General features: G+C 47.4%; 6 protein-coding genes across 6 annotated transcripts; 2 read left to right on the top strand and 4 right to left on the bottom strand.

Moving 5' to 3' along the window:
- Positions 1-863: 863 nt before the first annotated feature.
- Positions 864-4,362, bottom strand: GLAREA_11995 (I/LWEQ; the record flags this gene model as incomplete). The annotated part of the gene is made up of 5 exons (XM_008082777.1): positions 864-950; positions 1,007-3,420; positions 3,469-3,956; positions 4,119-4,259; positions 4,316-4,362. The coding sequence occupies 5 exons, from the start codon at positions 4,360-4,362 to the stop codon at positions 864-866; spliced, it is 3,177 nt and encodes a 1,058-aa protein (XP_008080968.1).
- A 992-nt stretch (positions 4,363-5,354) lies between these two features.
- Positions 5,355-8,293, bottom strand: GLAREA_11994 (uncharacterized protein; the record flags this gene model as incomplete). The annotated part of the gene is made up of 2 exons (XM_008082776.1): positions 5,355-7,755; positions 7,815-8,293. The coding sequence occupies 2 exons, from the start codon at positions 8,291-8,293 to the stop codon at positions 5,355-5,357; spliced, it is 2,880 nt and encodes a 959-aa protein (XP_008080967.1).
- A 488-nt stretch (positions 8,294-8,781) lies between these two features.
- GLAREA_11993 (uncharacterized protein) lies at positions 8,782-10,671 on the top strand (the record flags this gene model as incomplete). The annotated part of the gene is made up of 1 exon (XM_008082775.1): positions 8,782-10,671. One exon carries the CDS (start codon positions 8,782-8,784, stop codon positions 10,669-10,671), a length of 1,890 nt encoding a protein of 629 aa, XP_008080966.1.
- Positions 10,672-11,723: 1,052 nt separating this feature from the next.
- GLAREA_11992 (Thiolase-like protein) lies at positions 11,724-20,177 on the bottom strand (the record flags this gene model as incomplete). Its single annotated transcript, XM_008082774.1, has 9 exons — positions 11,724-12,127; positions 12,177-12,852; positions 12,919-17,801; positions 17,851-19,276; positions 19,341-19,443; positions 19,497-19,619; positions 19,692-19,734; positions 19,792-19,936; positions 19,992-20,177. 9 exons carry the CDS (start codon positions 20,175-20,177, stop codon positions 11,724-11,726), a joined length of 7,989 nt encoding a protein of 2,662 aa, XP_008080965.1.
- Positions 20,178-22,019: 1,842 nt separating this feature from the next.
- Positions 22,020-23,342, top strand: GLAREA_11991 (Zn2/Cys6 DNA-binding protein; the record flags this gene model as incomplete). Its single annotated transcript, XM_008082773.1, has 1 exon — positions 22,020-23,342. One exon carries the CDS (start codon positions 22,020-22,022, stop codon positions 23,340-23,342), a length of 1,323 nt encoding a protein of 440 aa, XP_008080964.1.
- Positions 23,343-23,594: 252 nt separating this feature from the next.
- Positions 23,595-24,446, bottom strand: GLAREA_11990 (alpha/beta-Hydrolase; the record flags this gene model as incomplete). The annotated part of the gene is made up of 1 exon (XM_008082772.1): positions 23,595-24,446. The coding sequence occupies one exon, from the start codon at positions 24,444-24,446 to the stop codon at positions 23,595-23,597; it is 852 nt and encodes a 283-aa protein (XP_008080963.1).
- Positions 24,447-24,786: the final 340 nt, after the last annotated feature.

Raw genomic sequence — 24,786 nt, 5'->3', positions numbered from 1 at the left:
ACTTACCCCTGATTGAGCGTGGGAAGTCGGAGACAAAGCGAGACCATAACGCCACTGAAAACGGCCGGACAAAGAATTCCCTGATATGAAGCCTTGGTACGGTTATGTGCAGAAAGGTATCAGCTCGACAGTGAAGAAAGTGTAACTGACCGCCTCGTGAATATCCTCTTCAACCAATTATTTCCGCATACAAGTATGCGGAAAACCCACCTCACTAGACCCTTCCATCCCCATCACCTACCATCACCACCCACCTCGAAACCATCCCTCCCGCCCAAAATCTCACCCGTAACCAAAAAATCCAAAATCCAATCCTTTGTCTGTCGTCTCAATAAAGCTTTTCCCCACCCACCCGCCGAGCCACCACACTAACGCGCGTGACAAGGATCGATGTCACGCACATCCCCTTTTGACCCTAGCGAAAACCGGCAGCCCACCGGCGCCAGATGCATGCACCTGAGACCGTTTGTGGTCTGAGCTTTTGATTGATCTGCTCGAGGATTTGGGGATGAGATAGGTTGGATGGAGATGTTGAGATTACGGTGGTATGCATTATTCCAAGTCAATTTGCATGTGAGGAATTAACGGGAAAAGTTGTACTCGCTACGAAAGTTGAGTTTGAAAGTCGATTAGGGATTAGATCAAACTCTGAAATACATCAGCAGCAGCACTCACTCGGTCCCTTGCATAACCATCACAGAGATACATCATGTATTTTATCAACACCACCAACGCTCTTCCTCCCTACAAAATTACCCCTCTTCCGCTAATACATACAAACCTTCCAATTCGCTACCAAAGATTCCTCGATGCAGTCTCCCTTTTCAGCTCCTGCTTCCCTGCACCACGCTATCATCCAACCTCTACTCTTCCTGATAAGAAACCTTACGCATCTCACCGAGTCTCTTCCTCGCCGCGGCCAATCCATTTTCAAGTTGTAGAATCTCGACCTGGTGGGATGTGTTAGCATGTGAGAAATTGAAGAGGGGGAAAGGGATGAACAAACCTGCTGCTGCATCTCCTGAATCTTGAACTCATGAGCGCCCATCTTGGCATAATCCACCTGTTCCTCTCCACCATTACGATCTTCAATCATACTCTGAACCTGTCTCACAAGGGAGCGACAGGCCGCGCCAACGGCTTTGCTGGCCTGCTCCAGTGACTCCTGGGATTTGCTCATGAAGCCAGCCTTGACTCTGCTAGCAGCCACCAATTGAGCCGTTGAGCCCGCCACGTTGTTAGATGCAACGATCAACTGCTCGGGGCTATTACGCCCGGATAGAACGCCGTCGGCGGTCTCAATTAATGTGTTGGTGGAAGAAGCCACAGCCTTGGCAGCGGAAATGAGTCCTTCAGTCCAACGGTTGTTTTTCTTGTAGAAAGCAGTTTTGTCACCTGTGCCTTTACCAGCCTGGACAATCTCTGCCTGCGAGACGGTTGCTGCCTTGATCAGTCTTGCGATGGCGTTTGTTACTGCAATCGCAGCATCCAATATTGAGTCGTGAATTCGTAATTCGTAAGTTGAGTATCCATCCTTGGGTTTGGACTTGAGTTTAGCGAGACGTGCAGCTGCAGCACTGATAGCATCTGCAGCTTTACTCAATTCGTTGTCGACAAGATCACCGAGATCACCCTTGTTCTTACTGATTAGGCCAGAATTTGGTGCGAATACATCCACCATCTTGTTCAGATTTTGGAGATTTCTCTGCACTTCACTCATGTTATTGATGGAGACCTCCAACCGCGCTTCTTCGTCTAGGTCCGCGAGGCGGAAGCTCTGCAAGTTGCGGAAGAATCTAACAGTAGCTTGTGCAGACTGTCGTGCTCCATTGACGAGTTGATCCGCCTTCTTCTCGTCCGTGGCGAGCCTCGTGAGACCCTTGGTATTGCTGAGAACATCTGACATGGAACTGGAGAAGACATTAACGGTTTTGATAATTTCAGCATGGCTACTGTTTGGACCGTCCGCAATAAAATTGTTGAAAGCCGTAGCAAATTCGGTAGCTGATGAGGAAGCCTTCTCAATCTGCGAGAGAACGTATGAAGGCGTCGCATTTTGATTTCCGGCCTGCATAGATGAATCCAGTTCGTAAATAGCATCATCAACACGCTGAACACCACTTTGTAGAACCGAGTCGATGATGTCGTTGATCTTTTCAATGTTGGAGAGGAGCATGGCATCGATCTCGCCATCTAAAGCTTGGTCGGTTGCACCCTTTGACATTTCCAATTCGTTCAGCTTAAGCAGAGACTCCTCCCAACTCTGCTTGTACACTTCTAATTCGGCCTCTTTTTCACTCAACAAGCGCTCCGCATCAGAACCACCCTCGCTATACTTGGAGTGCACTTCTTCGAGGGCACGTGATTTCTTTCGAAGAGCCTCCTCGAGATCTGACATTTCTCGATTATATTTTGAAAGCATGGAGGAAAGTTCATTGCCTTTACTCCTCTCCAAGTTGTCAGCACGATCGAGAGCCATGCGTAATTCCCGCTTGAGCTTCTCTACTTCCTCCCGATTTCCACCAGAAAGGCGATCCTTGTCGTGAAGAGCTCTGTCTCTTTCTCGGATCATGTCGGCAAGTTCCAGGTTCTTGGTCTTGATCTCGCGCTCCAACTTTTCACGCTTGTCAATTGCCTCCTGCGCAGAGGCCGCTTTCAATTGAACACCCTTAAACTTCTGCAGGAGATCCAGGTGCTCATGTCGTAATTGTGAGTACAATTTCGCAAGCGCTTCATATTTTGTCCGCCACGTGTTGACCTGCTCTTGAAGGGCTCGAATCTGATCGTCTTTGCTTCCCATCTGTTGACCGTAGCTGTTTTGAAGCTGAGCAAGCTCATTCTCCAGCGCCTTGAGTTTCTGGTCATACTGTTGCAGTGTCAATTGATCACGAGCATACTGAGCACGTGCATCGAAGTTCTCCTGCTCGAGTTGTTGCATACGACCCTGAGTTTGCTGCTGATACTGCTGAGCAAGAAGAGCCTCCTGTTCCCGTCTCTGCTGCTCAGCAAGTTGCCGCTGTTGTTCCTCGAAATCTCGCTGAGCTTGAAGGGCCGCTTGCTGCTGCTCATACAACTGTTGCTGCTGACGTTGCTCTAGCGCCCTTTGCTGATCTTCATACTCTCTATTCTGCCGAGCCTGCTCATTTTTCCAGAACTCCCCAATGTCCCCTGGCTCTTCGGTTTTCGGTGGTGCTGGTGGAGTAATCTGTCGCTCGATTTCTTGTTTCGGTCTTTGGGGTAAGCGAGGAGCAGTCTCGTCTTCGGAAAGCAGGTTTGGCGGTTCTTGTGGGAGTTTCGGTACAGTGATAAGACTCGTAAGATATCGGAGATTGGAGCATTCATAGTAGAATTTTACAAGGCGGTAATGCTGAGCGTCGTATCTGCCTCGCAAAGGCTCGAGCGCATCGTCGTCCCCAGTTGCTGCTTCTTATCAGCATTCCATACCTTCCCAAATGCACGAGCACTTACTGGTGTGCATGGCTCGCAACATGCTAGTGATGAATTTATAAATTCCATAACTCTCCTGCACCAATGGTACCAGCGCAGATATCCTACATTCATTGTTTCCGTTTCCACCGGGTCTGAAATGTGAGAAAATCAACTTCTGAAATTGTTCTATGCGATCTTGAAGCTGCATCAGATCAGAAATGGTTTCGTAGCCTTCATTAGGATCATTTATTCCCTTCAGACTGATATACTCCTCATATTCGAAAGTTCCATTAAAATCCGGATGTTGGCTATGGAACGAGAGTTTGGCGAGCAGAAAGTTTACATATTCTTTGATCAATGGTCCGTATCCTCGAAGTCCTTCTCCGGACATTCCTCTGTTTAGACTATCGATCCAATTTCGGTTCGACATTGCTTCGCGGAGGGTGGAGGGGTGACCTTCTTGCAGGACTTTGTGGACGGTGATCAAGGCCTTGAAGGTCTGTACTTCATCCGCGAGGATAGGTTGTCTGTAGATTATATATTATCAGCCTTGTGCCCATAGCCTTGTATTATCACGAACCGGAGCCCCGCGGTCTTCCCAGAATGTGCCAGCACAGCTCAGAGCTCCAGAAGCATTGCGAGCACGTAGCTCCTCGTCTGCGATTCCAGCGCCCAAAGAGAATACTCACACCTTCATCCCCGCCCAAAAAGCCCCCGAGGACTTGTGATCCCAAGTATAAACAATACAGCTGCGCACATGCTTGCGCTTTGGAGCTGTCTCCTCAATACTCGTCGCCTTTCTTATGTTGATCGCGAGTTCACCATCGGACCTAGAATGCCGTCAGCTATTTGCTCCTTGGTTGCTGATGAGAGCTTAGATACTGACTTTGTGTGATCCACGTTTCTCGTGGTCGGCGCATATTGTAAAGCCATCTTTGGGCAAGGTGCCCAGTACGCAGGAAATCAAAGAGCTCGAGCACGCAGTACGAAAGGAATGTCGTGAGGATGAATGTGGAGGAGGTATGAAAAACAACTGCTGGATGTTCTGAAGTCGAGGTTGCCAAGGATTGAGCGTCGTGGTTCGTTGGTGGAGCTGCGTAATGTGGCGCTCGTGCACAGCGGCCCTCGCGGTGGACAAAATAAGTGGCAGTCAAAACACGGTATTTCTTCGATTAAGTTGACGAAATCTCGTTATTTCGTGCATGATTTTGAGTAAATCAGATTCTTACGCTATATTCGAAGTCGACTTATTTAGTCCAAGATTACTGGGCAGGTGACTGACATTTATTTTGTCCTCCGCGAGCGGCCTTACGAGAGTATTGAATACAAATCTTGCAGGAGATCTATAACAATTTATAATAAAATTGAAGAAAGTGTTTCCAAGATGGCCATATTAATTGTAATGTGAGGCGGCTCCAAATTTCCTGAAAAGTAAAACTATTCGTTACTTTCTGTGTTGTATAGGTGACTGTGAATGGGCTGCTTTGATGAATCAACGAAAGTGAGCTTTGAAATAACGGAGTATGAGCTTTCCATCAGCTTTCCAGGCTGCCTTGAATTTTCAACACAGCCCAGTTCCAAGAGGTTACACTCTTAATTGAGGAGCAAGTTGTTATTTGGATAGTCAGGCAACATTCGGTGCTGCCTAATCCGAGGAAAATCATGTAACAAAGATGTAGAAAAGTTCCTGTTTAAGAATATTTCTATTCCAAAATCATACTATACTAAACAGATACCCAAACACTATACAGTGTTTCTAGGCCAAAGCCATCATGCAACCCAATGCACTCTAAACCAAGGTCATTTTCCAATATTGGTTTCTATGTACCTAACCCCAACGCCAAAATACTTTCATCAACCATGCGACTCCGTGATATGTATACATGCTCGCCAGGCTTCCGTCCTCGTGGTCCAATTCTGGGATATCATCGCTCATAAACATCACCTTCGTCCTCAATAAAAGTGTTCTTCGCTCTTGCTTCTTCTTCCTGTGCCGCCATCCATGATGGGAGATTGTGGCCATCCTCTTCGGGACTGCTAGAGAGTACGCGGTGTGGGGTCCTTCTTTTGGGTAAACGAGGAGGCGACTTGGGTGATGACTTCGGAGGCTCAATCGTTGGCTCCGTCTTTGGCACCTCTCCCAACTCCTCGGCATCCTCAACCCATGGCGGCATATATGATGGCGGGCTCTCGTTGATAGGTGTTGTTGGTTCTGAGTCTGTCATTGGTGCTGAAACAACAAGCAGGCCATCATCTGTATGATGATCCTGCTTGCCTTCAGCAATACTCCTCCTTTTAGGTAACGGCGGTGGTGGAACTGCGTGGCGCTGAGGACTTCGAGTGTTGTTTGTGCCAGTGTTTTCTTTCTGTTTCTCTGGCGCCGGTGGTGGCATTGGCTTGCGCTTTGGAACAGCAATTGGGGCCGTTTTGGTCTTCTTGTCAGGCCGTGGTAGTGGAACACCAGGTGGTGGGAGTGGTTGTCCTCTCCCCATGACTCTTGGACGATCAGGCTCATCAGTGTGAACATCAGGTTTTTGATCGCCGTTCCTTTTCAGGGCATTCCAGCCCCAGGTTTTGGCCTGCGCGGCTGCGCCAGCTACGGCTGCTAGACTGATACGTTTGCCCTCATTGGATTTCACCGAGGAACCAGAACTATCTTCGCGCCTACTGTTACGATCCCACGAAAAAGATCCAAGTGATTTAGAAGATGGCGCTTCCGACTTGAGAGATGCATTACTAGGACTTGAAGGACGCGGACCATCATGTGTAAACTGGGTATCTGAGACTGACGCAGATGCTTGCGGCGTTGATCCATTCTGGCTCTCCGCATCGGATCGTAGAAACTCATTTGAAGAGTTCGAAGACCGGCTTCCCGGTTTTTCCATTCGAGAATTGTGTAGAGGAGATCCAATTGGAGTCGATATTGGAGAGTTTGCCGCTGATATGGCTGCCATGGCTGCTGCGGCATGGCTCTTTTCGGGTGGTGTAGATGGAATAAAAGCGTCTGCATTGGTGGTATCTGTAATGGCAACAGGCGACGACGCGTTGACAAACGACCCGGATCGAAGTGCTCTTGGCTTTTCGGGCACAGATTGGGTCTCAACGCTACTCGAAGAGGCGTTGTTCCAGATATTCGAGAGACTTGCAGGTGACTTTATCCCCTTTCGTTGTTGGACGCCATTCGTAGAAGAATCAACTGCGGGTGGCATGCTCGCACTCTTCTCCATTTGTGGCAACGCCATGATTGATTCATCGTTCATGCCTTCCAAAGTTTCTACCGTTTCTACATCGCCATGCTCCGCTGCGATATCCTCCGAGTCTTCATTAGCCACCGCAACTCTATCATCAGCCCATATGCCCCCTCTCCACAGCTTTCCCTCCGTATCGTAGAATGGGGAGTCATCCCAGTTGGGGAAAACCAAGCTTTCTGCAATGACCTCTTTGATACGGTTCTCAATTTGGCGCAAAATTAAAGTATAAGTTATCTGTCTCGAGCTGACGATAGGTTCGATGGTCATGTCGATTTTCGGCATTGTCTCGAACGTAATCCAGAATCGATTTGATGGTGGGGGTTTTATCCTCAACATAACATGGCCTTCCATTCTCTTCAGGAGAACAGCCAAAATGAGGTTGACTTCCCGTGCCTTAAAGCGAGATCCCAGCTCAATTCGTGCTGTCGCCGCTACTTCGAGCTTGAAGTTTCCAGAATATTTACAATCCGCTTCCACCACCAATTCTCCATCCACAGTCAATTCTTTCAATCGAGGATTTGTTATGACGGGCGCGGCTTCACCGAGATCAATAGTTCGCAACGCAATTTTAGATAAAAAGGAAGGAGTCTTGACTCTAGAAATCTTTTTAGTAATCTTTGCCCGGATGAAATTCTCAACCTCCGAAGTTTTGTAAAGTGCCAGAAACAATCGGCCAATAATAGCGTTCAGCCATCGTGTTTGAAGATGCTCCTCGGATGAGTGTAATCTTTGGACCAGCTTAATTATATCCTTCACATCAAATTGTAGTGGCTTTGGTGGATTGTTCTTCGCCTCTAATCTCTGCTCCTGGTTCCGTAGTAGGCTAAAATAGAAGTCCTCCTTCTCCGAACAATTCTCGGAAAATAGGTAGAATGGTTTCGATGCCTTCCCGTCTGGCGTAAGCTCTCCAGCATCTGATTTTCGGGAGAGACAGACAGCGTTCCTTTTTATAAAGAGCTCTCCCTCTGGTGTTTCGTCCCCACCCGAATAAATGCTTACGTCGTGATGGGCTAGAGAAACCACATGTCGTACTTCGAGCTGCTCGTCATCGTCGAAAAGGATTAGGTGACCATGCCTGCAGATGTTTTAGTTTTTGGCTTCATAATAGAAACTCCGTAGAGCATATATTCCCACCTTAATACGACATAAAACACGTTACCACCCTTCTTCTGAGGCCGTCCGGCACTTTTGTTGTCCAACGGACTGTTATTCTGCTTCCTATCAAATATGCTCCTGTACATGCTCTGATAAACACTTGGACTCTGGGCCGCTACTGTTGTGCTGCCCAGAGGTGTTGTCCTCTCCGGTGGTTTCCCCCCAGCACCCCCGGGAATATACTCTCTGCAAACGGCAAAGTATCCCGCAGCGACATCACCGTCGTGCTCATCGCGGGCGTGGAATTTGTCACCCAAAGCCTTCTGGGCATTTTTGATTGCATCAAGATCATCTCCGGGCCGTAGGATCGTGGAATCTGGTGAGTCTCGCGAGGCGGTATGCTCTCGAACAACTGGGAAGCGGAAGTAGCCGTCAATGAGCACAGCGACAAGTAGAAGTGGGATAAAGGTGATGCCTCCTAGAACATAGAAAAATAGAAAGCCCACCAAGCCGCCCATCATGACATTGGAACACTGGACTGAAGCACAAAAGCATGTGTCTGCGCAGACGACCAAATTGTTGTTATGGGCTGCTGACTGGATAAGGCCAGCGCCAGCTGCCGCCAGTGAAGCTTGGACGAACTCAAGGCTGCAAGCGCCCCGCCTTTTGCGGCCCCGCTTTTCTAGAAAGTGTCATCATCGCCAGAACGGAGAGAACTGTCAACTCCGTGGTTGAGAGAACAACATAGTAATTCTTTTTTTCATGAAACATCTGAATTGCACGAGAATTATACGCCATATTATATAAGGTTACTATATAATTTATTATGTGGGTTTCTGATAGTTCGCATGTTCATATTGACTTGTGCTTCAGCTCGTTATTGGCCAGAATGATCATCCGCAGCTTCACCTGCGCAGCCTTCTATGCAGCGAAGTTTTAACTCCAATATTTGAAGTCGCGTCGTGCATTCATTTCTCTCTTCACCAGAGACTTCCTCGCTGCCGGCATGGGTTTATACCGACACTTAACCTTAGGCTTCAGAGATTCCATTAGAGTAGTCAAAATAGACCCAGCAAAAGACCAGACCGAATGGATCCAGCTGAGCATTTTCCAAGTGAGGCTGCGAGATCGTCCCAAGTACGAAGCTTTGTCGTACGAATGGGGAGCTGAGATGTGCGACAAGTCCGTTATATGTGATGGGCAGGAACTCCAAGTCAAGATCAATCTGGCAGCAGCTCTAAAGCATTTGCGGCTGTCAGATGAACCGCGGTGGATGTGGATTGATGCCATTTGTATCGACCAGGAAAATATACCAGAGCGCAACCAGCAAGTTTCCATAATGCGGGATGTATACGCACAAGCGGATAGGGTACTCATATGGATAGGAGAAGAATTTCCCTACGTGAAGGACGCCTTCAAGATGATTCCGGAGCTCGCGAAAAATTGGCAAATAAGAGAGGTTGCCAGACTACAAGCTGGTGACAGTAGGCCACCGTTGCGATTGCGGCCCAGTATTGCTGAAGAACCATCTCTAATGCTGCAAAACGAGCTCCTATGGAAGTCGCTTTACAAACTATTTGCTTCGACTTATTTTGAGCGAACTTGGATTCTGCAAGAGATTGTGGTATCGACACGTGCTACTGTTGTATGTGGGAAGCAACAGGTCGACTGGAAGCTCTTCAACTGGGCCGCTTCTTTCATCAATGCAACGACATCTCTACTCCAAAATGCGCCTGATACCGACACGCTAACCAAAGTTTCAGGCATCGACCAGATCAGATCAATGTATAAGCAACGCGGAGGGTTTCCATTGCCTTTATACCTTGTGTTTGTTCAAGTTTTGAAGTCTACTAATCCACGGGATAAGATCTATGCAATCCTGGGACTGAGGCGGGACGGGATCAAAGAGTTATCGGCTCTCGCAGAATTGCTTCGAGTGGACTACACTAAGAGCGAGCAACAAGTATACCAAGACGCTGCTAGGTACATCATTGAAAGTCAACAGCGTCTGGACATTTGTTGTGGACAGCCCTTGACCTCAAAGGGTGTAGAGGACCTGCCATCATGGGTCCCGGACTGGTCTGCGCGGATGGAAGGAGCACCCAGTACCTTTTTGACTGCATGTTCACACTACAGACTCCATAATCTACTGCCATGGCCAGGCATTATTACATTCAACCACAACTCTATGTATACCGATGGTCTCAGCATAGATTCCATAGCCTTTGCTACAGGAACTCTATCATGCGAGACTCCCTTACCCGCTATCAAGCAGATTATACTCCACTTGTGTAGTCAACTAGGGGTAGCGCCCACTCGTCAAGTTGATCCGGGACTCGCATCACTTGCCAGCATTAGGTACCGCGAGAGTGTTTCTCCTACAGATGGGCAATCGATCTTTGAAGCGCTGTGGCGTACCCTTATTGGCAATACTGCCTACTTCAAGCCTGCCCAACCCACATTCGCGCGTCACTTTGAGGGTCTACTCGACATAATCCGATTACGCGAGCGCGGTATTATATTTGATCGTACAAACATCAACGAGATTACTGTCTTGGAGCCGGATGTTGGGCAAAAATTCGAAAGCGACATATTCTCCCAATTGTTATGGCGGAGCGCAGTAGAAAAAGACACTCATCCTTTCTTCGCGGAGCTTGTGAACACGATTCAAGGGAGAGTATTTTTTACTACCTCTAAAGGGTACATGGGGTTTGGAGCTATGGGTAGTAAAATTGGAGACCAAGTCTGCGTTCTCAGAGGCGGATCCTGTCCCTTTATCCTTCGAAGTCATGACACATATTTTGAGATGATCGGCGATTCCTATCTGCACGGCATTATGCAGGGAAGGATCCTTGACAGACCTCGACCAAAAAGACAAAGGTTTAGGATATGCTAGTGTCTGGATGGGAAATCACGACAGCAAGTGGTCCAAGGTTTGCAAGATTTGAGCCAATGTTCATACTAACCAATCTTGGATATATTGCTTTTCATTCAGTGAGTACGTTATGGAAGTATGGAATCAGCAATATCAGTAGTCTCGTACATTTCTTCTTTTTGTCCTTCTTTCTCCACATCTGCTTTGAAATTATCATCAGCATCAGGAGACGGGATCACAGCCAATACTTTGAAACTCTATATTTCGACAATCAGATATTCTTAGTTACGACCAGAGTTAAAACATTTCATTAACGAGAAATGCATACTATCATATTTCCGTACCTCGGACCTTTCTTTTCGATCTATAGACCTGCTTCTCTGAAAATTCCGAGAGCCCAATAATGCACAAAGCAACAAAGAACAATTCCAATAATCCAGATACCAGACACAAATTCTAAACATCACCCTTCGAGGTCTGAGTTGTTGTTTTCACATAAGCCTCAACGTTTCTTAAGAGGAATAATAAAAAATCTCACACAAGCGTTAAGTAAACCATGTCTTATAATCCTATAAGTCCCCCCGACTTGGGCAGCTTTGAACGAGAGTCATTCTCTAACCGTTACGAGAGAAAATAATTAAACGAACCTGGTCTGCTCAACAAAATCCCATTGACATACCTTGCCTAAGAAACTATGTTTAGCACTTAGCTAGGTAGTGTTCTTTGCCAGCTAGGCGGAAATTTTTTCGGGACATACATGACAGGCTTTTATGTATTTGTCTCTTAAAACTTCCAGTCATCAGTTAGTAGGTCTATTGGTGTCTTGGTGTAGGGTAGAAAGGCTGGTGTGCCGAGCGATGGCAAGAACGAAAGCGGCCCCCTGATTCTCGCTCCCACCAACCGATTTACTCCGTACGGCAGGTCAAAGTAGATGTTTTTACTAAAAGCTCTAGCACTTTTTGCCTCTGACTCAAAACTACTCTCTTCTTGTAACTAAATCTAAGACGCATAATACAGAATATAATAAAATTACAGTGTTAGGTAAATTGGAGTAAGAAGTTAAAAATACTACATTAGATGATCTCTCTAATAGAAACAATGCTTTCGAGTCTATCGACTGGAGACTTTATCACTAGACCGGTAGATGGAGTGTCCAGATCCCGTTCTACACTAGTCATCGGCAGGACGTCAATCTCCGTTTTAGATAACACGCCTTGGATCTTGACAGCCTCGTTACTAGCGACAATGTCATCAACTAGTGCGACTTTTTCCTCTTCATCGTTTGCCATAATCTCCTCATCAGGTTTCTTTTCAACAATCTGAAGTCTAAGGTGTGCTGCTAGGAATTTGCTCCCTTCGCTTATCTTCGTTGAAAGTATGTGGATTGGCATAGGGGAGAGGATGTCGAAAATTGAGATTTCCGATTTGAGTTCTTTTAGAATCCAATTGCGGATCTCGACGGCAATGAGGGAATCAACTTGATAATGAGTTAGCAATACGTCAAGTTAAAGTGAAAGAACACGTACCTCCATACGCGTAGAGAGGCTGTTCAATATTGATATCCTCGGGTGAAACAAAAAGTACTTTTGCAAGACGAGCCACCAATGCTGTCTCAACCACACCAGAAGCTTCCGCCAACGACTGTGCTTCAATGAATGCTTCGCGAGTAGGGTCTTCTGAACCACCTGAGCCGGCAGAATGCCCATCTGCCTTTCGAAGCAACATAAACTTGCTGTCCCGCGCCCACGCTGCTGACTCCATAATAGATCTGAGAACCTCACCACCTATGATTCCAGTAGTCAACTGTGGAGGCACAGGACTCTCATTAGCCTCTCCAGCAATGGCTGCGAGAAAAATATGGTGAATTTCTTTCTCATTGATTTGCATCTTCATGATAGGATTACGCTGATCATAATTTTCAGCATTCTCTGCCAGATATCCGATGCCAGTGACAGCGCTGAGATCGATGGAAGTAGCATTCATTCCCTTATTTCGTCGGTGATGTGCAAGTGCATTCTGGAATGTGTTGCCGGCAGCATAGTTAGCCTGTCCTGGGTTTCCAATAATACCAGATGTTGAGGAAAGCATGACGAAGAAGTCCATGCTCTCAGGAAGGAGCTCGTGCATGTTCCAACTTCCTTGAATTTTCGGTGCGGAGGCTGAGATCCAATTCTCATGAGTCATACTCTCAAAGACTGAATCCTACTGAAGTTAGTACTACTCAATCCCAAAGGGTTGGTAACCCATGGAACAATTGCAAAGACATACCTTCAGATGCATAGCGCAATGTACAAAGCCCTTGACCTCAGGCATTTCAGCGGAAAGTTCGCGTAAGGTGATATCTAAATCTTCGCGTTTTGTGATATCGCAAGCGTATGCTTTAGCCTGGACATTCTTTCCACGAAGTTTCTCCAGATACTCTTTGCTGGCATCGCTTGAATCACCGGACCGCGAAATAAATGCAATGTTCTTCGCTCCATGCTCAACGAGGAGTTCTGCCAAGGTTTTCCCAATTCCACCCAAGCCACCGGCAAGTAAGTACGTGCCCTCAGAACTGACTTGAAGCGCCACTCGTTTCTTGGGCATGACGGGGACAACAGAATCCTTGTCGTAAGTGATAACTATTTTCCCGGCGAATTTGCCCGATTGCAAACCGCGGAAAGCCTCCTCTGCCTGTGTGATTTTCATGACAGTGAGAGGGTAGGGAGGCTTCACATCCCCATTGCCGAGAAGCGCAAACACTTTCCGCACTACTGCGGCGCAGGCATCCTGTCGATGTGGTTCAGATTCTTCAGTATACTGAGCAAGATTGAATGCGGAAAATGTGCAGCCTCGAATGAAAGGCGACATCTCGAGCATGTTATTCGACAAAATGTCGCGTTTCCCTACTTCTACAAAAATCCCGAAGTCTGCAACGCAAAGCCAGCTTTGTCTCAACATTTCGCCGTAAGTTGAGTTCAGTACAACATCCACTCCCCGTCCTTTAGTCTCTCTCATGACTCCCTTAGCGAATGTTGTATCCCGAGACGTAAATATATGGTTTTCTGGAATGCCATATCGCTCCATCAACAATTCCTTCTTGTATGTGGAGCCAACGGTAGCGTACACTGTCGCTCCAACATGAATAGCGAGTTGCACAGCTGCTTGGCCTAAACCACCTGCTGCCGAGTGAATCAAGATTGTGTCTCCTTTCTTCAATCTGCCATTGTCATACAACGCAAAGTATGCTGTTGTGTAGGCAATTACGCAACTAGCTGCAGCCTCTGGAGACATGCCTGCTGGAACCGGCTGGATTGTTTTCCATTGGACTCGAACATGCGTGGCAAAACAATCTTCCGTTGATCCTACAACAACCTGACCGACGTGGAATCTGTCGACGGGAACCTCGCTACCAATTGCTGTAATGCGTCCAGAAAACTCAGCCCCCAGAGCTGAGCTGGGGACATAGCCAAGTGCAATCATCACATCCACGAAATTCAAGCCCGTAGCCAGAATCTCGATATCGACACGGTCGGGAAGAAGTGGCTGCTCGTATTCTAGGCGATCTACAAATCTAAATGTATCCAGGAGACCAACTTCGCCAAGTTGCATTTTCATCGGTCGTTGGGGCTGGAAGAGTTTATCCATAACGGGTGATGGTGCTTTGTCTCTGTTGTCGAGCGATGTATTCATTTCTCTATCCTGGACAAGTCGGGGAATGTATAGAGTTCCATTGGACTCAGCGTACTCATGATCAACAGCTTCCTTGTCAGAATCACTGTTCATGGACACCTTGAACACGGAACAGAGGAGAGAACAAGCTATCTCAGACGTGATATCCAATTCAAGGGACAAGTCAATGTTGAAGAGTGACAAGTGCGGTAATTCTGACCGAAGCGTTCTGAATAGGCCAATCGCAGCTGACTGCTCGGGATTCGGCGTACCAGCCAGGAAACCACCACGCGTCACCCAGAGGACACCAGCACTATTGAGAAGGATGGTTTTGATGCCATCGTAGCTATCTTCTGACGGTGCTTGAAGGACTGCATCCTCTACTTCCATCAAAGACAAGAAGATTTTCTCCGATGGGTCGATATTCGACGCTAAAAAGGCCCGCTCAACCTTAAACCCATTTGAAATAAGCGATTTCTCGACATTGCTTGCCAAAGCGTTGACCAATTGTGTACCGCCCTCAGGCATGATAATCACAACTTCCTTCGCACTGCTTACAAGAGGTTTCCCTAGAGTAGAGACAAGCAAAGATATCTTACTACTTGGGCGAGTAGAAAGCTCTTCCCAAAACAACTCGGGGAGAGAAAATCCATTTTCGAAGAGAATGCGCGACAAGTTTTCGTTTTGAAGCTGTTTCTGTTTGATGGCAAACTCAGACTTCACTTGCCACCATTCCTTAGCGTCTGCGAGACCAAGAATAAGATCCGCTGTTAGTGTAGACCTTGGAATTATCCCAATGATCAATTTACCGCCTGGGTTGAGGATTTTCTTCGCATGCTGGAGTACTAAGCCAATGTCCAATGCGGGAAAGAGGATATCCGGAACCAAGACAACATCGTATTTGCCAGTGTTCACGGGGCTTTCAGTGGATTCCTGTTGAAAATCCAGAGTTGAAACCTCAAGGTTAGGGAACTTCTTAACCAAGGCTTTTGTTGTGTCCGTGGACGATGGGTCTGATTGCGCAAGAGTGTATTTTCCATAGCGAGAGCCAGCTCCATGCTGGCCCGATAATTGTTGAAGAACCGAGACTGCTGTACTGGAGGACCTGCTTGGGAATTCGAAGATCCTCAAGTCGGCATTTTTAAAGCCCGCCAAATCAAACCAAGCAGAAGCAATGGCATTGAAGCGATCCATAGGGAGTAGCTCTTCCGCAATGAGCAAAGGTTCCATCTCTGATATCTCGCGAATTGTTTGTGCCGCGTCTATGGAGCCGTCCAAAATGCCGGGAAGCCTTGATCCGAGAGCTTCCAATGCCGCCCCGATCTGTGGAAGATCTGATGAAGCAATAAGGATCTTGTCGTCCATCTCTGTGGAGGATGCGGTGTTAGAACAATCCGGTGTGAGAAGACTAAAAAGCCATTCCTTGCGTAGAAGAGATGACTCGTCCAAAGTTGTGGCGGAAGCTAAGGAATCAATAGCCCTCTTGATATAAATGGTGGCGGCTTGATCGAGGACTTCATAGTCTTTTTGACTTTCTTCGTTGTCGAGAACATTGGCAGGCAACACGTTTTCAAATCCTTGTTGATTGAGTAAAGCCATGTCCTCCTTCCATTCCATATGAGTACAAAGCATGGTCCCGGTTTGTCCAGCCTTCGAATCATCTGAGTTAACACTGGCATTGACTACGTCCTCGGCAATGATGAAGGGTTGCGAGAATTCTGAATCCGAGATCACAAGGTCTCCAATTACTTGACGAGCGTTGACCTGTCGTGACGTTTGATATCCTCTCAGCGCTGTCCCGGGAGCGTTTGGGAGAGCGGCAGACACGTAAAGAGACCCAATGGAGGCGATGACAGACATACCCACCTTGGCGTCACTGCAAGAAGAACGTGAGAACATAATCTGGAACACTCCGTCCATCACCGTAGGATGAACCAAGAGAGGGTATTCAAAGTTTTCAGGCATGACTGCTGCCGTGTCTGGGATCGTCAATGTCGCGCAGCCGACGTCTTGGCCACCTCTCATATCAGACAGCAGTCTAAACAACGGGCCAAATTGCATTCCAGCATCGTTGATATCACTGTAGAGCACTGTAGTATCGACCACGTGCACAGCTTGTTCAAGAACCTCGGCGTACTTTTCCTTGTACTTTTGTAGGGACTTCGCGAGTTCTAGGCCCTTCTCTACTTCGCCACTCTTTACCACGTATCTAACTCGAACCAAACCATTACTATGTTCGACCATGCTGTTATCCCGAGCAACCGACATAAGACTGAAACGTGTCCAAACATAAGTTCCAGTCTTGGTGCCGTGGTAAAAAGGTCGGAATTGGAGAGCAGTCTCGATGGCCTCGTCTGGCGTTTGAAACAATAATGCGCGAGTGAAATTGACGTCTCTGAAGTCAAATCCTTCCACGGTCTTGGTAGGATCAAGAACTTTCTGGCACCCTTCAATTACCATAGACAGCATGGCGGCCGCTGGAAGTATGATTTGTCCGCCAATAACGTGGTCCAATACCCAGGGGACTTCCGTTGGCTTCAAGATGTTCGACCACCGTGGTTCGCTGCCCATAGGGTGAAAGCCGTCCATTGGATAGCCCAGCATGTCGGTTCGAGGCCCTGGAGGAAAGCGACGGTACAAGTTCTGGCGAGATTCGTGCCAATGGGATCGTTCATGATTCCAAGGGTAAGCTGGAAGATCAGTCAGAACCTTATCTTGATTTGCAGTCTCCTCAATGGTGTTTACGAGAGCCAAGTTGACTTCATGGCCCTCTGCCCAGAGCTGACCTATGGACTCGAGCGCTGTTTGATAGGCATCGTTGCCTCTGTGGAGAACAGAGATGTACTTGACGGCCATCTTGTAGTCGTCTCTAACGTTCGTGAAGATTTGGCTGAGTGGTCCTTTGAGAACGGAATGAGGTCCAATTTCGACCAATGCCTGGACGTTGGGCTTCTTCTGACGCTTACTTCTGGCATCCGTCGGTGTAAGAAGAGCAGACACCGCCCCAGAAAACTGGACGGGCTGCAGCATATTTTGCACCCAATATGCAGCACCAAGATCAGCAGAAATTATTGCGTTGGTGGTCACAGATGAAAACATAGTGACCGAGTTCCCTTCGATACTTTGAGGAGCGATATCTTTGATAGAATCCAAATACTCGTCTGCAATGCTGTCCATGTGATGTGAATGATATGCAGTCTTAATTTTGAGTTTTCGGCACCAGACATCATTCTGTTTGAAAATCTCTTCGATTTCGTCGATAGCTGTCGCATCCCCAGAAATTGTCACACTCGTTGGACTGTTGATACAAGCAACTACTGCTTTGCCCGTCTTGAGCTTTTCGACATAGCGCTGAGCGGTGGATTCAGACAAGCTGACGGCCATCATCGTTCCTTGAAGCTCAGGGTGGGTAGTAGGTAGTCTTCCCGAAAACACGCCACGGAAATATGCGACTCTCCATGCGTCCTTCTTTGACAATGCGCCACTTGCATAGGCGGCAGCTTGAAATAATCAGCAAATGAAGAGGAAAGAATATTGATTTCAACTTACCGATCTCGCCAGAAGAGTGGCCTACGACGGCTTTAGGTGTGATACCCCAGTGACTGAGAAGGTCGACAATTCCAATCTGAAGAACAGTACACAAAGGTTGACTGATCTCTGCATTGTTGATATTAGTTGTCTCTTCTGTCCGATTAAGCTCTTCCAAAACGGACCAACTAGCACCGAGAGATTTGACATATTCATCGGCAGCATTAACACTTTCTCTGAATACTGCATGGTTTTGCAACTCGCGGCCCATGTTGAAATATTGGGAGCCTTGGCCAGTAAATACGTATGCACAAGCTGGGGCCCGAGCAGCACGCCGTAGCTTAGGGAGACCCTTTTTAATCTTTTCTGAGAGCTCTGACATGGAACTTGCGATGGCAAAGCGTCGCCAGTCAAAAACCGAACGGCGCTCGGCTAACGTGTATGCAAAATTTGCCATGTAGTCTGTTTCCTGAGCGGCCCTTTCGGTTTCATCTTCACGATCGGCTTGACACGAATTCCAGCGCCCGATATGATTCGAGTACACCTCAAGTAGCCTGTCGACACCGGATTGCTCAGGCGAGGATAGAACAAAGAGCTTTGGCGTCGAGGGCAATGACTGCAACTCGGATGTACCGGTACCAGAAGCTGGGTTGCCAACGGATATTCCTGAGTCAGAGGAATCGTTTTCTGAGACCCCATCGGGAAAGGTGGTGTGATTGCCTCCAAGTTTGTACTGCTCAAGGAAATGCAAAGCATCGTCCAGGATCACGTGAGCATTCGCACCACCGTAGCCAAAGGAGTTTACACTGGCTCTTCGTATGCCGGCAACGGGCCAGTCCACAAGCTCTGTGTTTAGCTTCAAGTGCCAGTTATCCAAGTCAAGATTAGGATTGAGCTTTTCAAGACCCACTACCTTTGGGATTTTGCCATTCTCTAGAGCTAGCACTGTCTTGATAATACCCGCAACACCAGCAGACGGTTCCAGGTGCCCCAAATTTGTTTTGACCGAACCAACATGCAGAGGATTCGCAGGATCCCGATTTTCGGTGAGAGATGAGCTGATTGCAGCTAATTCAATAGGATCACCGATAGATGTCCCAGTTCCGTGCGCCTCGAAGTATGCAGTCTGATCAAAATCCAATCCAGCAGCTGCGTAGGTCGACCTGATGAGCTCTGACTGCGCATCTCTACTAGGCATTGTAATTCCTGGAGTATGGCCATCCTGATTTAGACCAGATCCTCGAATGATGGCTCGGATGGTGTCGTTGTCTCTGAGAGCATCTGACAAAGGTTTCAATATCAAAACACCGGTACCCTCACCACGACCATAACCATTGGCTCTTTCGTCAAAAGTGTGACATTTACCGTCAGGACTGACGAAATGGAGAGCAGTCAAGCCTCGCGAAAGCTCTGGTTGAATTATCAAATTGGCACCTCCAACGACAGCCTATTGAAAGCTTGTTAGCAATCGCATATGCAACAGGTAGCTTGTCAACAAAAGTTCTACGTACAACTTTGGATTCGCGGCTACGCAGACTCTGTACAGCGAGATGCAACGCAACCAGACTTGACGAACATGCAGTATCAATAGTCATGCTCGGGCCACGAAGATCACTGGAGGGATGTTAGCTAGTTTTTAACGCAACGGACGTTAGCTAAATTCCTACAAAAACCACGAAAGTCGATTTGACAACATCGACATTCCAATTCCCGTAGCCTGGTAGATGGATGTATCATATATTTGTCCAGTTGAGGTTGTCTGATAATCATTCCCAAATGCACCGATGTAGCTGTACCAGAAAAATGACATATTAGCGACCAGCGAGCAGGTACTGCTTGGAATGAAGAAGTAAGTAGCTCACCAAGATGAAGCGGTGCCGGCGATTGCCTTCAGACTAATTCCCGCTATGGATCATTACATTAGTATCTGCCCATTGCCATAGCGATTCTGGGGGTCATTACCATTTTCGAAAGCCTCGTACGTTACCTCTAGAAGGATACGTTGCTGGGGATCAGTACCAGCAGCTTCAGCCGATGTCATTGAGAAGAACGAGGCGTCATACTTGGACACATCCTCTTTTACGAAAAATCCCGATGTGGCGGTAATCTAACAACATCTTATTAGAGTCATAAGGTAGGATAATAGGACAGTGACAACTAACAGCACCTGCGCGCTCGGGAGAAGGGTGGTAATAGTTGTCGACGTTAAATCTGTCCTTGGGAACCTTTCCCCACGCCGATTCGCCCCGGGACAAGAGATCCCAAAATCCTTGTGGTGTATCTGCATCTCCTGGAAAGCGGCAGCTCATGCCAATAATGGCAATGGGCTCAGATTTCATGTTATCCATGATAGTGATTCCTCCTCATTCACTCTGGCAAAATATCACATAGACAAACGAATCGAACTATAGAAATGACCGAATTAACAAAGGGAGCCTTGGTCAGTTTCGATTGGAAAGCCTGGGTCTCAAGTATAGGAATACACATGACGGAAGCCATAGTCATGAAAGCCCTGTGCCTCATTTCACGAGTAGAGTACACAGCTTACCGGTCTCCATGGAAGTTGAAAGCTGCCATCCTTGGGTACGCTGGAAAATCGTCCGAAAAGCTATCCTGGCTTCTTCGGCCAGATAAAACAACAAAGAAGGCCATATTAACTTCCCAATCGGCGCCGAGTAAGCTGGCGTTTATGGGAGGTTCGTGATATGACAACCTGTCCAAAAGGAGACGTCGTTGACTTGATCGGCGAATTGCTTTTACTCCCTTGTTGTGTACGTAGGTATTATCTCTCCGTGGAGAAGCAGGGTGCATTGTTGAGGTTATGGATCCGAGGGCCGGTTGGACGACGGTACGAGGAAGGAGTGTCGACTGCATGTAGTATACTCGTTCAGTATTATGTATCCCGTGCTCTCGGCTGCGGATGTTGTCGATTCTCTGATGGATCTATGATTCTCTGGATGTGGCTAAACCGCAAGGGGCGTTTTGATTATGTTGGACAGGGAGGTGCCCCGTGCGCAACGGTCATGCAGCGGCACGCGGTGGACAAAATAACGTGGAATCGGCAAAATCGCAAATTGTGGTAGAAGTCGATCACCAAAAAATCGTAAAAATAAAAGAAAAATAGCAGGATGTTCTGAGAGCACTCTAATAATCTGACAATTAGTTTAGAGGGTATGACTTTTGTCGTTGTCGAGATATTGCTGTCGCCGCAAAATCCGGATTCCACGTTATTTTGTCACCGCGTGAGCGGGTGTGCAGAATTACTTATCTGGGTATAACGCCCAAGAAGCGTGACATGGTCACGTGGTGGGGGGAAAGGGGCCCGGGCAAAACCCAGAATCGGGGATGCCGGCCATTATGCAATTCTATTATTCCAACCTCCTCCTCCGAAACCAGAGGAATCCGGGGAAATCCCTTCTCACCTCAACAACCTGACTTCCCTTTCTCGCGTGTTTCTTCGAGACGACACGACAGCCGTGTGATGTTTATTTCATGATTTTCGACCTTTCAAAATGACCAACTTGATGGCCACTTCATCAGGGCCTCGACGCTGCTTCGATGACCCCACGGCGAAAGCAGAGTATGAAGCAACGTGAACAAGTACATCACCTTTCTTTTACCATACAATCCATCGCTCCAAGCCTTTCGACGCTTCCAGGTACATCAGCACTTGTAATGGTGTCACCGACGCCAACTGCATGCTCTGTAAACAATACCAACTGCATAAACAATTCCAACCGCATAATCGATACGACCTTAGAGCTCTTTTCGTCTTTTACCCCTTCCCATACTCTGGAATAGGAAGCTAATTACTTACCTAGGTATGCGACTCGGATGATGAACCTACTCTCTTCTCATGATGTTCATCTCATGTCATCTCTTACCTGCCCAACTGTACTACGCCGCAGCTATTTGGATTGAATCCGCACCGTATAATCACCTACACAGCCTCGAATCTACTGCCACAAAGTCTATGGGCGGCAATGAAATGACTGGCATAGAGTACCTGTTGATAAAAAGATCTCTCGACCCCACTCTCACGCTAAAGTTACCTTGAGCATCATCGCCATTGCTCGAACAAAACAACATCACCAACACCGCCTCAGTACTTTTCCCTGCGGAACACCATATACACCATCTCCTGTCTTCGCGAGCGATGTTTCTGGATGAGTGAATATTCGTTCCGACAAATGAGTATACCAGCTCAGTACTTTCGAACCGCATGTGAAGAATGCCACACGCGAAAGGTACGTTGCAAACCAAGCCCAGACCAGGGCCGAGGCGGGACGACTCAATGCGAAGCGTGCCGGGTCAATGGCCGCAAGTGCCTTTTCTCTTTGAAATCCAAGACCGGGCGACCTCGCAACACAACAGTCACAACAGTGCCTAAATTTGACTCGATAAATTTACCGTCGCCTTTGCGTTCGCCGCCGCCATTATCCTCTTTTTCTGGATCATCAAACGCTACTTTAGACTCCCCCAGCCACGACTCCAGCGAATACTTTTATCTCGAGCTCCCTCCATGGCCCAGCTCGAACAACGATCCACGAAACCAGCTTCCTTTGAATTTCACTACCAATTCCGAACAAGGTAGCAGCAATGCTTTCTCCGAAGGGCAAGATGTCGCTGTAGTAGCATGCAGAGGTTGCTCGGACGGAACATGGCAATTACCCAAGGTTACTTCGCCAACACAGAATGTCTTATCAGCTACAAGCGCGTGTAATGATGACCTGGCTGCAAGTTCTTGGAACGACATCTGGGCTTCGGTGCTTCCGGGGGATCCACGTGCACAGTCAACTCTGTCATTTTACGACCAAAGTGCTGTAGGAACCATGTCGAGAACACCAGCGTCCACAAAGACTTCCCCTCCATGTGTGGACTGTGCTTCGAAAAGAATAAATGAACTACCGACTCTCGAGTACCCATTTCCATTTACCATGAGGAAGCCCGAAACCATTTCGGATATAGTTCGAACTATAGAGCTCTGTAACCAAGTACGCGAATATGAGCATGCTATACCGGGGAAAATAATCAGCCTTCTCTCCACCAATGATGCATCTGAGGTTCACGAATTGCTCGGTTCGCTTGAGAAACTCTGTAGCAAGATCTATAGTATTGTTCCCCAGCAATCTCAAGCTGGGCAAATCCGAGATCAGCCTACGTTCATAATGGTCTTCACTGCGGTAATGCAGGCAATTGAACAGACTGTGGACAGACTGGGAAGTATTGTCGAGTTTGAACAGGCGTGTCAAGCGGAAGACTCGCCCATGATGAGCAATTCAATGGTAACGGTTGTGCCTCAGCTCCAGATAGAGCGCCTACTGTCTATGACGAGACTTGATTTCTATCTTCTGCAGATGAAATCATTCATAACCCTCTTTGATACTTCTCTGGAGCTTCTGGCTGCAGCTGAATCAATATTGCGTCCGGCCGAGAGCTCCGCTCGACTACTGTCCTACCATCGATGCTTAGAATCAATACTAGAGCAATGGAAGAAAGAATGGCGCAAGTGAGTTGCCCGGTACTTCATAAAATAAGTAAAAGAGCAAGAGTCCGTGTAAGCAGTTTAGATCGAGCCAGACTTCAGCCATCAGGTATCAGCTAATATTTTTCAAGCAATCACAATACTTTTGATCTGTTGTTTTTTGTTCCTACTTGTGTACACTTTGCCTCTGGACTTTTATATGACTTTTATGTAAGCTTCACTATGGCAACTCAATAAAGGAGCGAGTACATAAAACTCTTCACGAGGGTTTATTCGCCTATCAATGAGAGTACCACCTGCTTTGGAAGATCTCAGATTGCTGAATAGCCCATCGGGCACTAGCGACGGCGGCCCTAACATCAAATTCCGTCCGCGGCGTATCATGGCCACCCGAATGTTCCACATAACGCATTCTCTTCTTCTCCCAGAGCTTTTTTGCAATGACCGTTTGTTTCAAGAAAGGATCATTTCTCCCCACGATGTGTACTGTTGGAATTTGGATTCTTTCGCTCATGATTGCGGGGTGATAGACTCTCGGAAAGGACTCTAGTCCACCGTTCGTATCTGTAGGGACGTGGCTGACTTCATTGTGGAATCTCGCTGAAGTTCTTACCGACGAAGCGACGGCATCTACAATCTCCCCTACGAGCGCCGCCCTCTTACTCCGGCTGATCAGTTCGATCTTGTGGGTTGGTGCTTTCACTTCCTTCTTCCCCTTCTGTCCCTCTTTGACATCGTTCCCTATAGTACCATCTATGTCCTGGGGCGAATCTCCCACCTGTAAGCCTGCTAGCACCGTCTCAATGTGCTCTTTCTCACCAATTTCGTAGTACTTCTGCGCAAATGTGGGATCGGAGCTGATGACAAGAAAGCAGGAAAAGAGAATCGCGAATCGGAATGGCGGGGCTTGCTTAGGATGTTCTATTTCGTGTTTGAGAAGTATCGAGGCCAGGAGTGAAGAGCCTTGACTGAACCCCATTACTCCATCAAAAGGACCTTCATCGCTGATCACTGCATGAATGTAACTCTCAGCCTCTTCAATCTCGGCTGAGGTCAGTTCTACATTCCATCGGAAATAAGGTCCCTGTGACAAATTTTCCAATCCTGCGTGCGCAATCGATGTCAATACCATGTTCCTGTACCATGTGGTCATGGAATTATGGAGGGTCGGGATTCCAAGACAGACCTAAAACGCAACTTGAATCTAGCAACCCATCCAAGAACGTGTATTCATGCCCGTCACCCAATAACCTTTGGAAGGCAGCCGTCTGGACGTTAAACATTGCACCGCTCATTCCATTCCCGTGGAGACAAAGGATCTTCATCACTTTCAGTGGGCTAAACTGATGTGTTTAGCAATTGGACAAGAAGAAAGAATCATGATTTTCACGGAACAACTCCAGGATTATATTGATCAATTGTGGCTTACATAGACAGCTCAGTCAATTTGCTCGCTCGGCACGTTTGTACCA

This window comes from Glarea lozoyensis (assembly GCF_000409485.1).
Source record: "Glarea lozoyensis ATCC 20868 chromosome Unknown GLAREA17, whole genome shotgun sequence".
NCBI lineage: Eukaryota > Fungi > Ascomycota > Leotiomycetes > Helotiales > Helotiaceae > Glarea > Glarea lozoyensis.
The sequence above is the reverse complement of the archived record's forward strand: the minus strand, read 5'-3'. Positions and strand labels throughout refer to the sequence as shown.